Source organism: Triticum aestivum, chromosome 5D (genome assembly GCF_018294505.1).
Source record: "Triticum aestivum cultivar Chinese Spring chromosome 5D, IWGSC CS RefSeq v2.1, whole genome shotgun sequence".
Lineage (NCBI taxonomy): Eukaryota > Viridiplantae > Streptophyta > Magnoliopsida > Poales > Poaceae > Triticum > Triticum aestivum.
In genome coordinates, this window is record NC_057808.1 from 435,330,785 (window position 1) to 435,346,453 (window position 15,669).

A 15,669-nucleotide genomic window follows, 5' to 3' on the forward strand; every position below is an offset into this window, starting at 1 on the left:
CCAACTTTATTCAGGGTAGTAAAATGGACTTTTTTCCAACCAATATATGAGTACATTTGGTTGTAATAATAACTTGTATTATGGAGCTTAGGAAGTAGTTTTTACCCTCTAGGGTTGTGAAAAAAGATGTATCTGCTGCAATTGCAGGTTCAATTCGGAATTGAAAAATGATATCTGTATATGTAACTGGAAAAGATGTACTATTAAGTAGTTGGCCAGAAGAAATGAAGTTGAGGTTGTGCAATAAGTAGTCTACCAAAATGACATGTCCAACGAAAAATATTCTGGACTTCGAACTTTTTCCAGAGATCGTAGAGAAACACACATTAGCTAAATGTACGGTGATGATGCTTGGTTTCGATGTCACTGTATATATAGCTTTCTTGTCGAGTCGGTATGAATTTCTTTCGCCTATGAACACATTACCATGAGCATGACTAGGATAGATCTGATCATGTGAAAGCATGTCAGATAGACAGTGGAATGAAACATCATAGCATTCTCGTCCTCTCTCTAATAAATTGGACCTTGTCCTATGTTGATATATATTTCTTTGAAACTATGTAAATAAAATTTATTTATATATATGTATATCTCCTCTTTATTATATATGTTCATCTAGCATGCTGTTGAGACACGTTGAGATGTTTCGTACTTCAGGTTGATTATTCCTCCCTGGGTTCATATGAGATTTTGAAGATTTGAGTTTGAGCATTTCAGAAAAGATCTCCTCCCTAGGCTCAAAGGCCCCCTTTTGATAACATGGGCAATACCTAGGACTCAAGTGATGTTGGATCCTAAAAAGTCAAGTCCTTAATATCAAATTCTAAAGGGCCCTGGGGCCGGGGGTGCCCCCTGTTGTGTTGTGTCCCCCCTCGCCATGTGTTACGGTATGTGTTTTTCGTTTTATCTCTTCCTCGTGTACCCATGTTCTTCTGGTTCACTTGAACCCTATGTTGTACTAGAAGAACGCACGTGCGTTGCAACGGGGCCACTTTAACTTTAATAGTTCAATATCAATTATGTTAATATTACATTTAATATTCTCATACATATTAAGTGACATTGACGACCTTTTTTACCATCAAATTCTCACACACACACCCTCTCCCTCCCTCTTCCTCACTCTCTCTCCCCCTCTCCCTCACTCGGGAGGTGGGACGAAAATAAACCCGGAACGGAGACTACCAACTGAGACATTAGGAGTAGAGATCATTTAGTTGGTAAGAATAAATAGAAAACGGTGTTAAAAAGGAGAAACAGATTAGAATACATTGAAAAACCAAAAGGACGATGTAAAAGGGGATTCGCCCTGCCCCCGGGCCTTGCCACCGAACCGGCTCAGCGGTCCAGTCCCCGCGCGGTCGTCTTCTCCTGTTCCCCGAGCCGCGTCGCTACAGAGCCGGGCTCCCGCCCGACCACCTCGCTGGCATCGAAGGGGAATGGATAAGGGTGACGCCCTGCCTTCCCTGCCCCCATGGCCTCACTCCTCCTCGACGCCCCCTCCCAAATCCACTTCTCCTCCTCGCTCGCTCGATCCCGTCGATCTGGACGAAGTCAGACGCCACGGCCACCATGACCGACCCCGTCCACACGGCCACTGCCCTCCCTGCGGGCTAGGAGCTTGTCGAGGAGCTCCGAACGCCTTCGCTACTTCGTCTGCGCCAACGAGATCAAGTCCAGCACCCCCGCATCGACGTCGCTGCCGTCTTCCTCAACCTTGGGCCACCGCGACATTGCCGTTCGATCCGCGCCGCCCCGAGCTCCCATGTCTTCCCCTAGGGCGCCATTGACACCGCCATGATCTCCTCTTGCCTTTCCCCTGTTTCCCCTCTCGTTTGCTCTCGTTAGGTATTTCCCCGTGGCCGAGAACCGCCGTCCGCCATGGCCATTGCAGGGGTAGCCACCGAGCTCCTCGGATTGACCCCGTGGCACATGCCCGCTCCTATGCACGCCCATGCCCGAGCCTGCCGCTCTTCTTCCGCGCCCGCGGGGCCACTCCCTCTCCATGCCCACGCCCGTGCTACACCGCGTCGGTCGCGCCCGCCGCTGCCGTCGCGCTCGCCGCAACCACCGCACCACTGTGCCCCGCGCGACACACACCTTGGCCGCGCGCCACACTCTCGCTGGCTGCGCTCGCCCCGTCTGTTGCCGCCTATCCCTTCACTCGCCCCGTTGTCGCGCCCCTGCCTCGCGCCGCCTCCAGTCGTGGCCATCTTCTGCCGGCCGCCCCCTCAGCCACGCCGGCCGCATCTCTGCCCTCCACCGTCGGTCGCTCGCCTCGCCTGCTGCGTGTTGCTTCCTGCTGCTATGCGCTGCTCTACCCGTGGTACACTGCTGCGCCATGCCCTCGACACCGCCGTGGACAAATGTGGCGGAGGGATTGTTAATGGAGTACGAGAAGGAGGTGGCGGAGAAGGTGTGGAGAGGCAGGAGGTCTGGGGCGGTGTCACCTGGCTGTGGTGGAGGTGTTTATGCGAGAAGGAGCCGGAGTGGAAGGAGAGGTCACAATTGGAAAGAATCGCAAAAGATTCATAACCCGGAGATCTCAGTTCAAAAAAATGCTAATATCGATGGAGGGGTGATTTCCATCAATAGGTGGAAAACATAGGAAATATTGGTTGTTATCAAGGAAAGGTAAAAAATTAGGAAAGTTAGGATTTTTGAACTGATTCCTATGCAAATGGGGTTTTATTATTTGGTAACATGATATCAGTACCTGCCCGTTTGTGACGTGTCTGATTAGGAAACTTTGCAAATGTTAAGAAACTATTTATTAGGAGGAAAGTTGTGACGTGTCTGTTATTTGTTTCCTAAAAAAAATTCACTAATAAGAGAAATTGATTGATTTAGATAAGTTAGGAAAGTTAGATTAAAATGTATTATTTGTTTCCTGAAAATCTGTTATTTGTTTCCTAAGACAAATTGAACCAATAAAAGGAATCGATTGATTTGCATAATTTAAGGAAGTTAGATCCGTGATTTGTTATACGTTAGAAAAGTTCTGGTTATAATAAAGAGTGGAGAGAAAAATAAACCGATGGACCAGGGTGGTGGGGTGGTGGGAGGAGAGACGGAAAAAAACCAGCGAAAATAAACCGCGGACCAGGGTGGGAGGGGGTGGTGGGAGAAGAGACGAAAAAACCAGCAAAAATAAACCGCGGAGACGATTCACTAACTCGTTTATTAGAAGTAGAGATTAGGCTGTAAAGTCTATAGGCAAAAATAAATACAATTCAGGTGAGGAAAACTCTCCTCCGATGAACATTCAAAAAAAACTAAAGGGCCCACGTGCCAATCGCGGGAGAAGCAAACAAAAAATAACAAATTCTAGAAACATCCAGAACTTTTGGTTAGTCTTTTGAGGCCATCGGCTGACGCAGTCAAATTTCCACAAAAGCACTCACTCGCTGTGCATGTGCTTGTATTCAGAGATGAAGCTTTTTTATTACAGTACAATATTAGCATAAGATTGACACGTGTGCTACGTTTAAACATGGTTCATGTACAATTCAGTATGTATATGGTTATGTATTATACCATCTCCTCGGCCTCTCAGTTGCGCTTCCATGGTGCTCGGCCCCTCGCTCTTTCGCTCACTCGAGCCTGTCAATGGAGACGCCGCCGCAGAAGACGTCGGTGAGCGCCGTTTTGGACTCGAGCGCGGCCTTGAGCAGCAGCACGGCCTCCTTGTGGCCGAGGTCGACGGTGAGCTCCTCCAGGGCGGAGCAGTCGGCGACCTTGAACTTCTTGAGCAGCATGATGGCGGAGATGGTGGACATGGGCTCCACCGTGAGGTCGTCCATCACCAGGTAGCTCACCACCTCCTTCACGTACCCTCCTGCTCCTGCAGACGCCGCCTGCGCCAGCTTGCCCTGCGCGTCGCCGGGGCTCCACCGCATCTCCACCGTCATCGGCTGCCGGCACACCGGGCACGGCAGGCCGGCCACGTCCGTCACGCACGTCGGGTTCCCGCGGCACGACGTCCCGTACGGGCCCGCGCACCGGAAGTACCGCTTCGGCGGGGCGGGCGCGGCGGGCGGCGGGGTGGCCGCCGCCGCGGCGGCCGGCTCGCCCGCGAGCAGCAGCGCGAGCGCGGCCGAGGGGATCGCCGGGCAGAGGATCGCGTCGCGGTCGGGCGCGGCGGCGACGAAGAACTCGTCGCCCAGCGCCTTCGCCCCGGCGTAGAGCGTGCCCAGGGAGCCCGGCGCGGGGTGCGCCTCGTCGGGGTGAACGTCACCGGCGCCATCTCCAGCGCCAGCGGCGTGCTTGCCGATGACGCGCGCGGCGAGGCCGGCGGGCACGCGGAGGAGGCCGATGAGGAAGTCGACGGCGTCCTTGCGCGCCTCCGCGTACAGCACCCGGCGCGACCGCCTGTCCACCAGCAGCTTCATCTGCAGCCCCGCCGCCGTCCCCTTCTTCTCCGCCGCAGACGCCGCATCCTTGGCCGCCGTCGCCATGCCGCTCAACGCGGGTGAACCGCTGCTTCTCTCTGTCTCAGGCAACTCGCTGCCGTCAAGCTACGTGGACAGAAGAAAGAAGCGGCTTGCAAAGCTTGGAGGACCATGGCCCCGCACTGCCTCTACTTATACGAGCTCGACAGAAGAAGCAAGTTGCATTCCGGTTGCGAGATCAAGAGGCAGGAGACTTGCAGGGAAGGGACAAGTCACCGTCCATGCAAGATGCTGCATGCATCCAAGGCAAGGCGTATCATCAGATGAGAGGGGAGAGGAAGGCCACTCTTGGTATATTTGCAGTGCAAGTATACCACGTTTTTCACCCGAGGTTTCGATGGTTTTGCCGTGTGGTTCAGTATCAAGATGTCCGCTTCCTCCATGGAGAAGCCAAGCTGATCCCACAGGCCAGGGAGGGAAACAACTTTACTGTACTGGTTAACACAATCAGTCTTGTTAAGTCTCAGTCATGCTCTATCCGTAAGATCTTACATTGAGATCCGTGCAACTTTTTAAACTTTTTTTTTTCTACATATTATGTCATTTGACTGAGATTTGATTAAATCTCAGACCTAGCCACATCCTAACACAATAAGAGCAACTCCAATGGGGCGACCTATTTCATCCACTCGCGTCCGTTTGGGTCGGCGCGGACACAAAAGTCGGCCCAACGCGCCGACCCAAATGAACGCGCGTCCGCTTGGCGTCCGTCTGCCGACCCATTCCCGGCCCATTTTTTAGCCGGATTTGCGTCGGCGCGGACACGAGATGGACGCGCGCGCCTACTCCTTTCCCCGGACCCGCCGGTCGGTGGCAGCCACCACCATTTTCCCCCAAAAACCCTCCTGCCCGCGCGCTCCCGTCCCACACCCCGCCATGGAGGACGCCATCGACCTCAAAGTCGCCGCCGGCCTCGCCTCCCTCGCCTCGTCCGGCGCCCCCGCCCCCGCCGGGAAAGGCAAGCCTCGTGCCCCGCGCAAGACCGCTGCCGCGGCCAAGCCAAAGAAGCCGTTGACGCCTGCACAGCGGGCAAGGGAGTCGGCCAAGAGGAAGGACCGGAGGCACGCCGCGGACGGGAGGGATGAGGCCGCCACGCAGCAGGAGGTCACCAACGCCCGCGTCACGGCGGCAACGAGGGAGGCGCTCTACATGCTAGGGTTAAACCCTGGCCAGCACGGCCTCCTCAACGCCGCCGTCGCCGCGGCCAGCACCGGCTCATCGGCATTTCCTCGGATGATGCTGCCCGACTCGCCCCGCGCGTCGGCTTGCAACCCGGTGCCCGGCTTCCACGTGTACCCGCAGGCCTCCTGCCTCTCCGGGGAGTGCTCGCCCAACGTGAGCGTGGTCACACCTTCCACGCCCGCGCCCGCGCCCATCAACCTCAACGCCACCCCGGTGGCTGGTGGCTCGTCATCCGGTGGCACGAGGAAACGCGCGCGGCAGACGCCGGCCGGCGTGCTCCCGGAGGCCCGCAACCTGTTCGACGGAATGCCGTCCGCCGTCGACGAGGACTACATGCAGAACCTCATCTTCGAGGGCGGTGCACCGGCCGCTGGCTACGATCCCGACGAGACACAAAGCCAGGACGGCCGCGGGCCGTTCACGCCGACCGTTGGCTATGATCCCGATCAGGCGGCCTTCATGCGTGATCAAGTCGGCATCGACGTGAACGGCTTCCCACTCGACCACGAGTTCCCGGACGACTACGGGCTAGAGGAAGAGGACGAGTGCGACATCGAAGTGGAGCCCTTGTTCGAGGACGAGCTCGCCAACCAAGCCGTCGGTCCTAAGCCGAAGCGCAAGAGCAAGCGCACGAAGGCATACACAGCGGCCGAGGACAAGCTTCTTTGCGAGTGTTGGCGAGACATTGGACAAGACCCCAAGACGGGCGTCGAACAAAAGCATTCGACCTTTTGGATTCGTGTCCACCGAGAGTTTCATGAGCGCAAGAAGTTTCCGCCTTACCAAATTGTGAGCACGCGCGGGTGGGTGTCCATTTCCAAGCGATGGAGGGTGATCCAACAAGAGTGCAACAAGTTTTGCGCCACTCTTGAGAGCATCAAGGCCCGCCCCGTGAGCGGCACCGGCATGCAAGACATGGTATGCTAGCAAGCCGCCCTCTTTTGTGTCATCAAGTTCATGCTTGCGTGTTCATTTGCATATCATTTGCCCATATGCTTGCATGGAAACATTTTGTAGGCATTTCAAGCTTTGGGGGCATTCAAGGTTCAACACAACGGCAAGTGCTTCAACCTTTCCCATTGCTTTCGGGTCATCAAGGACGAGGAGAAGTTCAAGGCACAATATGTCGCCCTCAAGTCGCGTGGGAGGAAGAAAGCCATGGAGGAGGTTGGGGAGGGCGAGCCGGCACGGCCGCGGGGGAAGACCAACTCCAAGAAGGAGGACAAGCGGGATGTGGCATCCAACGCCTTGATCGCAAGCGTGGAGGGCATGATGAACAAGAAGGACTCAAGGGAGGAGGAGCGTCGGCGTTTCAAGGCGGAGCAAATGGACGCTTTCATGGAGATCCAAAGAAGTAGGCTTGAGATGGACGCGGAGAAGCAAGCCAAGATATTCGAGCTCGAGGCGGAGAAGCAAGCCAAGATGCTAGAGATCGAGGCCGCCAACGCCAAAACCAAGGCCAAAGAAGTGGCACTCGCGAGCATGATGACCGGGGTGGAGATCATGAAGGTGAATCTCAACACCGTGTCGCCAAGGAAGAGGCCGTGGTTCGAGAAGATGCAGACCGACATGCTCAAGTTCGACGACGAGTGATCCATGGCGGCGAGCGCCGTCTTTTTTGTATGCCGGCAGGTGCGCTGAAATGACCACGGGGTCCGCGGTGGCGTGGTCGAACTCAAGTCCCACCCTTTTTTGTGTGCTGCCATGTGTGTCGGCCGACTGCCAAGTGCGCCAGCATGAACTGTGGGGATATTTTCTGAAGCCGGCACTGTATGCCGGCACTGGCATGGTGCCGGCATGATGAGACATGGCCGCTGGCATGATCAGCCGCGGGCCTTTTTTTAAAAGTTGATGCGGACATGAAATGAGTCGGCGCGTTGGGCGACTGCCGACCCAAATGGAAAGCTGGGCGGACGCCGGGCGGGCGGCCGACCCAAACGGACAAAAGGCGGACAAATGCGCCGTTCGTTTAGGTCGGCCCGTTGGAGTTGCTCTAGCTAACTAACACAATAACTAACACAATAGCTGTAACTAATTTGCACACAACGGCATCAATGAACGAGCACTGTCACTCTCACTGTACTCATTTCAGAGATGAATGAAGTGACCGTTGATCACTTCAGCGACTGCGATCAAATCACATCACAATTAATAGAACTACAATGGTACGCAAGGAAATGAAGAAACTAAGCGTCGGATCAATTCATCAGGAACATGTAAGTACAGACAATTGTCAGACATGAGAATGCACGGCCACCGGAGTACAAGTACAACAAACATCCCACTGCAGCTGCAGTTAATTTGTTACAGCACTACTGGCGGCTTCAGGGACACAAAAAACCTACAGCAGCAGCAGCAACATCTCAAGTTCAACAACTAGCTGTCTTGCTGCCCAACCCAACCTGCTAGCTAAGCTAGTATAGACATGAACAAGGGGTAATACACACAGCTGACTGAGTGACTGACACATGAAACTAGACGGCATCAAGAGTTCACTTACTCCATTACTAGGTGAGCATGGATGGGTAGTACATGGTCCACGGATCGATCGCGCTAAGAAAGCACAAAAAAATTGACTGATGTTGCTTCTGTACAGGGAAGCCTCTAGCCCTACCGACCGGAATCAGTATCTGTTGAACGACGATACCTGTCGACCTACGCCAAAAACTCAGTCCCTTTCAGGAGCGTCTCCGGCTTCTTTCCGCGCGCTCAGGTTTCCGGCATAGGTCCACACCTTCTCTACATCGCCGGAGAAGAGCTTCTCCACTTTGATCTCGGGTTGTTTCGCTGGCGGGTTCTTTTTGCTCGGCGGTGGCAGTGGTGCTCGTCCGGGGCTGTTGCCATTGACTGGGGTGGAGGAGCAGAAGGTGGGTGTGGCGAAGGGGGAGGCGTACGGCGTGTGCTGGATCGAGAATGGGCTCGGGGAGATCTTCTTCTGGACTGGTGCCCCCGTGCCGCGGTTGAAGATCGAAACGGTCTCCGCCGCGGCAGACTTCTTCGTTGCGTCGTCCACGTAAATCACGTCGTCGATCCTCGCAATTGTGTTGAACGCCAAGCTCTCCAGGACCCTCGAGTAACTTTCAAGTATGGACTGGCCGACATCCTGGGCAAGACAAGGCAGGAACAGGGTGAAACTTTGTTTAAGCAAGTCATGTAGTACAAAGTTCAGTGATGTGAACAGAGCAAGTTTCTGATGATAAAATGTATGCTCCAGGTCTAGCTAGAATCAGTTTTGAATAGAGAGATAAAAATGCAAGCAATCACTTTCAAGACCATTGTGTTCCAACGAGTAGGTATGAAAAATTGTTAACCTTGTTGTACTGGATCTTGTTCATGTCAAGGGAAGTCTGTGGCAAACCAGGGTGTCGCAATCTTAAGCTCTGTAGCAGACCGTCGGCTCTTTGGGACAGCACTTGGCTCTTTGTATCTCCAACAAGACCCTTCACTTTTCCACCCCAAGATTTCTTCGACTTTGCCTGAGGCGCCGTTTTCTTTTGGCCCTTTAGTCTCCAGACATGGATGGCGGCCTCTATTCTGTTTGCTACTTCAAGTGTATGGTGCTCCGATGACAGGTCCAAGCAGTCCAGGAGGCATTCAGGTGAGAATTGTTCAGCCGTTATGTACCGGTAAATTATCTCACCCAAGCAAGATCGACCACTCTGCAGAAAGAAACAACATCTTATAATTGATAAACCTATTGAATTGGACATTTGACACACAATTGATATAAATATCCATGACCCGAAACAAGTACTTCATGCATTTGGTACACTCTTCTCAGCAACTTAAGTGTGCATAGCAGCTCAGTGACAGTTACTAGTACCAGTGAATCATACTGAATTTGAAGTGTTTCACCTTTGGCAAGGACTCCAGGTACGCCTCCGGGATCTCCATCTCAGCAAGCACGTCGCTGTTGATGGCCATGGCGGCCTTCAGAATCTGGTTGGCGCAGTCCCTGCTCTGCTGCAGCTTCCTCCGGGCCTCCTCGGGCAGCCCCTTGGGCGGCACCCGCGGGCACGGCAGCCACCACTTGTCCTCCTGCCGCACCGACGACGGCCGCCCGCAGGAGGAAGACGAGGAGGACGGGCAGGGCCCCCCGCCGCCGTCGTCGACGACGATGCCCCTGTCGACGTACCAGAAGTCGGTCTCCTTGAACTCGTCGATCATGGCGAGGAGCATGGCGTCGAGCTTCCTGAGCGCGGGGAGGTTCATGTAGAGGTCGCTGCGGGGGCGCGGCACCATGACCTCGAACTGGCCGCCGCCGTCGGGGAGCTCCTGGAGCGAGGGGATGAGCTCGACGATGGAGTCGGCGACGGAGAGCAGCCAGTCCATCTCCCGCGTCCACATGGCCTTCCTGGCCGGCGCCAGCGGCTCCAGCCGCCACAGCTCGCCGAACACGGTGGCTGGACGGGTTCGGAAGGAAACAAACAAACAAACAGACGCGCACATTCAGTATGTATTTTCCGGCAGAAATCACGGGAATGCAGGTGAAGTGATTGACCGAGGGAACCGCGTACCGGAGAGGTTGGTGATGGCGTTGGAGACGGCGAGCGCGGTGCAGACGCCCTTGCCGCTGCCGGACATGTCCTCGCCCAGCAGCAGCTTGGCGAAGCGCTCCTTCATCATGTCGATCTCTGCCATGGCGAGCGCAGCAGAAAAAGCTCTCCCGTCAGAAAAAAAAAAGCGCCAGTACTAGTGCGGAGTGGAGTAAGATCTAAGCAAAGGGGGGGGGGTACTTACCGGAGAGGTCGGAGGCGGGGGTGGAGGGGCGGAAGGCGGCGGAGGGGGTGGGGAGCTGCGACGACGAAGAGGATGCGAGGCCGCGGGAGGCGGAGGCGTCGGAGGAGGAGAAGGGGAAGCGGCGGGTCGGGGCGGAGCAGTCGCTGGAGGTCTCGGAGCCGCTGACGTCGGCGCTGGGGCTGTAGCTGCCGCAGCAGCGCTCCGACCCCGCCTCGTCCTCCGACGCGCTCGCCATTGCGGACGGCCGCCGGCGGGAGCGAGCGAGCTACGCGCGGCGGGACTGGTGGCGCATCTGGCGGGGGGGATGGGGTGGGATGGAATGGAATGGGGGCGATGTGGATGCGGAGGCGGGGAGGGAGGGGAAAGCGACGGGAGTCCACCAGCGCAGCGCAGGCGGGCGGGGGAGGGGGAGGACTAGTACTGGTACTGGTACCGCCGACTGATGGATGTGGCCGCGCTCCTCTTTCCAGATCTTTTTCTATGCGCGTACGAGTAATATGTAACCTGTGCCGGCGTGCTTGTGCTGTGAGACGATGATGGATGGTAACGGCAGCTTGTAAATGGATTTTGGGATGAGGAGGTTGCTACAGGTAGATCGACTTTGAGAATATGCTTCACATTGATAGCCTCGCATTATGGCTTTCTTCTTTCTCATAATGCGTGTATTCCAATCATGGATCTTATGTTTTGATCAAACCGTTGTTGTTTTTAACGGTGAGCTGGAAGTGGTTGTTCCTCTTGTTCGGACGCCTGAGAAACAGCAAAAACCGATAGATTTCTTCCATTTTTTGTGCTGATGATGTGAGTATGGTCGGAGAGGGGTAGGAATAGAATTTTGTTTCTTTGGGAAACCTTAACGTAGAAGCGCGAAATGGAAAGTGGGTGCTTTTCTTAAGACGGCGGAGTAGAAACAGGGCGTCGATTTCAGGCAAATCGCAAAACGATCGGCGGTTTCTGGCGGGAAGAACCTATGGAAACGAAATTGCCGCATTGACGCGAGGAGGACGAATGGAGGGAGACCGGGACCCGGGAGAGGAAAGGACCAGAAGAAGGATGGGAAGAGCTCGGGAGTCGGGTCCTTCCATCTACTCGCTTCTCGGGATGGCGGAGCGATGTAGGAGGGCAGTGAGTGAGTGGAAGCTGAGGGGCCGCCGTATATAAGACGGGTCTGGGGACCCCCTCCGGGAAAGAAAAAAAACCTAGGGCTGGTCCACTTGACAAAGACCCCCACTCTTCGCGGCCAGGCGGAGAGGGTTGTAACCGCCAGGATAGATCTTGTCGTTGATCCCCTAGAACTTTGGCGACCACAACAATACCGAAGGCAGGAGTAGTGTCTTTCCTTCTCCCCGAAGGGCCCGACTTGGGGTGAACTCGTTGTGTCTTCGCCCTGACCCCTCAATCGGTCATTGTCTGTCCCTACCAAACAGCCGTCCCTCAAATGACACCGTCGCACGAAGACACTGTCGCACGAACAACTGTTAAAATATGGTTGACATTGATATCCTTAGCATTAAGACTTTCTTGTTTCTTGTACTACTTATATGAATCATGAATGAATCTTATGTTTAGATCAAACCATTGTTTTTAACGGTGACTTGGAAACAGTTGTTCGTGTTGTTCGGATGTCTGGGCGATAGATTTCCGCCATCATAGTGTGCCAATGGGGCGAGTGCGGTCGGAGAGGTATAGAAATAGATTTTTGTGTTTTTTTGGCAAACCTAGACGAAGAAGCGCAAAATGGAAAGTGGGTACTTTTCTTAGAGGGGGAGTAGAAACAGGGCGTCCATTTCAAGCCAAACGCATAAGGAGTGGCGGTTTATGGCGGGAACATATGGAAACGAAATTGCCACATTGACGCGAGAAGGACGAATGGAGGGCCACGGGGACCCGGGAGGGGAAGGACCAGAAGAAGGATGGGAAGAGCTCGGGAGTCGGGTCCTTCCATCTACTCGCTTCTCAGGATGCCGCTCCCTCGAGGGCGATGTAGGAGGGCAGTGAATGAATGGAAGCTGAGGGGCCGTCGTATATAAGACGGGTCCGGGGACCCCCTCCGGCAGAGAAAAAACCCTAGGACTGATCCACTTGAGAAAGACCACACTCTCCGCGGCCAGGCGGAGAGGGTTGTAACTGCCAGGGTAGATCTTGTCGTTGATCCCCTAGAACTTCGGCGACCACAACAATACCGAAGGCAGGAGTAGTGTCTTTCCTTCTCCCCGAAGGGCCTGACTTGGGGTGAACTCGTTGTGTCTTCACCCTGACCCCTCAATCGGTCATTGTCTGTCCCTACCAAACAGCCGTCCCCCAAATGACACCGTCGCACGAAACTACGACACACATCCCTACGTATATAGAAAGGTCATGTTTGCTCACGAGTCTAGTCTAACCCTGACTCTCCCAGAATATCTCTTGGTCACAACTCTTATTGTAAAGTCACGCACACTGACATGTCGTCTGGTGGAATGATGCAGAAATAGAGCATCATCTTCGGCGGGAACATGCAGAAAACGACATTGCCATTTCTGCAAGTATATAACGGCTATGTTTGCTTATGAGTCTAGCTTAACCCTAACTCCCTGATTATCTCTTGATTTTTCATCCTTCTCTAACATCGCAATCTGTGACCTATAACCCCTGATGACTTCGTGAATCATGAATCTTATGTTTAGATCAAACTTTAGTACATGCAGAGAGTGATAGAAATAGATATTTGTTTCTCGGGAAACCTAATGTAGAAGTACGAAGTGGAAACAAGGTAGTTTGAGAGTCGGCGGGACTGGTGGCAGTGGCGCATCTGGGGGGTGTATGCCGGAGAGGGGACTGGAAAGCGACGGGAGCGCAAGCAGGGAGGGGAGGGGTAGTAATTCTGACTGATGTGGTCGCGTTCTTCTTTTCATATCTCTTTAATGTAGCTTGTACCTGTGTTTTTATGTGACTATGAGGTTAACGGAAGATTGTAAATAGATTTTGAGAGTTGCTAAGCTAGATCAACTTTGAAATATGTTTGGCATTGATAGTCGTCACATCAAGATTTTCTCGTTTTTTAATGCACACATGAACCATGGATTTTATGTCTATATCTGTCGGTGGTTTTTAGCAACTTAAGAAATAGTTATTCTTATATTTCTCGATCGTTTGAGAAAACCCGATACGTTTTATGTTTATATTTGTTGAGGAAGAAGGACCGAAAGTCGGAGGGGAAGAGATCAGGAGTCGAGTCCTTCCATCTATTGGCTCCTGACGTCGCTCCCACGAGAGCGTTGTAGGAGGGTGGCAGCGAGTGAATTTAACCTGAGGCCCGCTGTATATAAGGTGGACCCGGGGACCCATGCGGGAGAGAGAAGAAACCTAGGACAGGTCCACTTGAGAAAGACCCTACTCTCCGCGGCCAGGCTGAGAGGGTTGTAACCTCCAGAATAGATCTCTCTGGTGTTCCCCGAAATCTCCGGCAACCACTACAATACAAAAGGCAGGAGTAAGGTCCTACCTCCTCCTCGGAGGGCCCGAACCTGGGAAAACTCGGTATGTCTTCACCCTGACCTCTCGATTGTCCGTTGTCCATCCCTACCAAACAAACAGTCCCTCCCCCCCCCCCCCCCCCGACGGCACTGTTCGCACGGAACCCTGATCTGGGAGGGCATGCAAATTTGGATTTAGTTGAGATTTTAGTAAGGTTTGATTTGATTTGATAGAATTGAATGTAGGACGTGGTCTTGGGCAATATCTTGCTTTAGATTATTCCAAGTTATTGTATTTGTGTTGGTTTTTATTTTGTGCGGCATCGAATGTGATTACAAAAAAAAGGAAACCGAATGGAGGAGGAGGTGAGGGAACCGACCAACTCCTCTTTAATAATCCCTCTGTTTCTTTTCACTCCGCGTGTAAAATTTATGTAAAGTCAAACTTCGTGAACTTTGACCAAATTTATGTCGAAAAAATATCGACATCTACGACATTAAAGTTATATGATACGAAAATGTAATTAATTCTATGATGTATATAATAATATTAATTTAGTATCAAGTTTGACTTTAGACGAATCTTATATGCAATGTAAAGAAACGGAGGTAGTAATATTAGAGATAGAGATAGAGATAGAGATGGGGATAAAGACGGGTTTGAGGCGCCCCGCGCCCGGCTATAGATGCTCTAGAGATAGAGACTTTGTAAAGGCAGATTGTCGCTTCACCAAATACCAATACTAAGAAATAAAACTCTATAATTTCCTGCAAAAGAAATTTGATGTACTCGTACGTACTCGAGCAGGCAAGGACAAAGGAAGGGCAAAGAAAAAAGAGGGCACGGCAGGTTAACGTTAACCACGCGGCCAGCATCATGAACGAAGCGGATGTGCCACGCTCGCTCGCATCGCGTGAAGGAAGGAAACATGATGGGGGAAGAAGGCTCCATTCCATTTCCATTGAGTGTGGGCGAGGACCACCACGTCAGCCGGCATCAGTTATTACGGCATGGATTATTTGGCTGGTCGCGCCTCGAAATTCGCGGCTTGTAACGGCGGGCGGGTGGGCCTGCCTCCGTTCCGTTGAGTGGGTGCGGGCCCTCCCGCGCGTGACCGAGATGCCTGGGCCCGCGTGTCTGTCGGCTTCGTTGATTGATTGACTGGTGTCCGTCAAAAGCTTGACCAGTCAGTTGACCCGCGTCTCCTCTATTTTTTTCTCTCCCGTCCAAGGAGTGGAGTACTAGACTATAGGCCCAGTGGAGCAAGGCAGCCCACTGGATCTTGGCGACTATTCTTTACTGCTGTCTCAAAAAAAAACTTTCCCACACCGACTTGCAAAATAACCGTCAAAACACGGATCGGCGTGGAAAAACCTACCCGATCAAACACCGCATACGCGTCCGACCCGTAAATTTTTTTGCGGAGCGCGGCAAAAGATCTTCCCCGACCTCTAGATTCACGGGGTGGGAGGACGACCCGAGCTCGGCCCCTATCCGCAGCGAGATTTGGCGGGAGGAACATTTCCGCGCCGTTCCCGCTCCCCCACCCTCCGCCACCATTGCCCCCGCCACCTCCCGCTTCGGTGCATCTTTCCTGGCAGTCCTTCGCCGCCATGGATGACTCCCTGCTGTCCCCCGTCACCATCGAGGTCGCGCACGCTCAATCCCCTCGGATGGATCTCGTCGCCGTCCATGTTGGCCCCGCCGTCGCCCAAGGCACCACTGCGCCTGCCCGCAAGCGGCAGGGTAACGTGGTCATGCAGGGCGGGAATCCAGCTGCCCCCGCCGCGAAGGCCCGCGCTCCTGGGCGCTAACGCCGCTGCGCGATCCCGGCCAG

The 15,669-nt window shown here is 53.7% G+C and overlaps 2 protein-coding genes across 2 annotated transcripts; both read right to left on the bottom strand.

The window, feature by feature from the left end:
* Positions 1 to 3,388: 3,388 nt before the first annotated feature.
* On the bottom strand, positions 3,389 to 4,541 carry LOC123125330 (uncharacterized). The gene has a single exon (XM_044545843.1). It carries the CDS (start codon positions 4,458 to 4,460, stop codon positions 3,597 to 3,599), a length of 864 nt encoding a protein of 287 aa, XP_044401778.1. The 5' UTR covers positions 4,461 to 4,541; the 3' UTR covers positions 3,389 to 3,596.
* Positions 4,542 to 7,814: 3,273 nt separating this feature from the next.
* On the bottom strand, positions 7,815 to 10,773 carry LOC123122449 (rop guanine nucleotide exchange factor 1). Its single transcript, XM_044542649.1, has 5 exons — positions 10,377 to 10,773; positions 10,154 to 10,270; positions 9,492 to 10,039; positions 8,948 to 9,295; positions 7,815 to 8,739 (listed from the first exon to the last, which is right to left on the bottom strand). The coding sequence occupies exons 1-5, from the start codon at positions 10,609 to 10,611 to the stop codon at positions 8,305 to 8,307; spliced, it is 1,683 nt and encodes a 560-aa protein (XP_044398584.1). The 5' UTR covers positions 10,612 to 10,773; the 3' UTR covers positions 7,815 to 8,304.
* Between the last annotated feature and the right edge of the window lie 4,896 nt (positions 10,774 to 15,669).

Coding starts and splice junctions, on each gene's coding strand:
- LOC123125330 (XM_044545843.1), bottom strand. CDS start 4,460: ATGGCGACGGCGGCCAAGGATGCGGCGTCTGCGGCGGAGAAGAAGGGG.
- LOC123122449 (XM_044542649.1), bottom strand. CDS start 10,611: ATGGCGAGCGCGTCGGAGGACGAGGCGGGGTCGGAGCGCTGCTGCGGC. Junction 10,040..10,153: donor CGCCATCACCAACCTCTCCG/GTACGCGGTTCC, acceptor GAACCCGTCCAG/CCACCGTGTTCGGCGAGCTG. Junction 9,296..9,491: donor ACCTGGAGTCCTTGCCAAAG/GTGAAACACTTC, acceptor TTCTTTCTGCAG/AGTGGTCGATCTTGCTTGGG.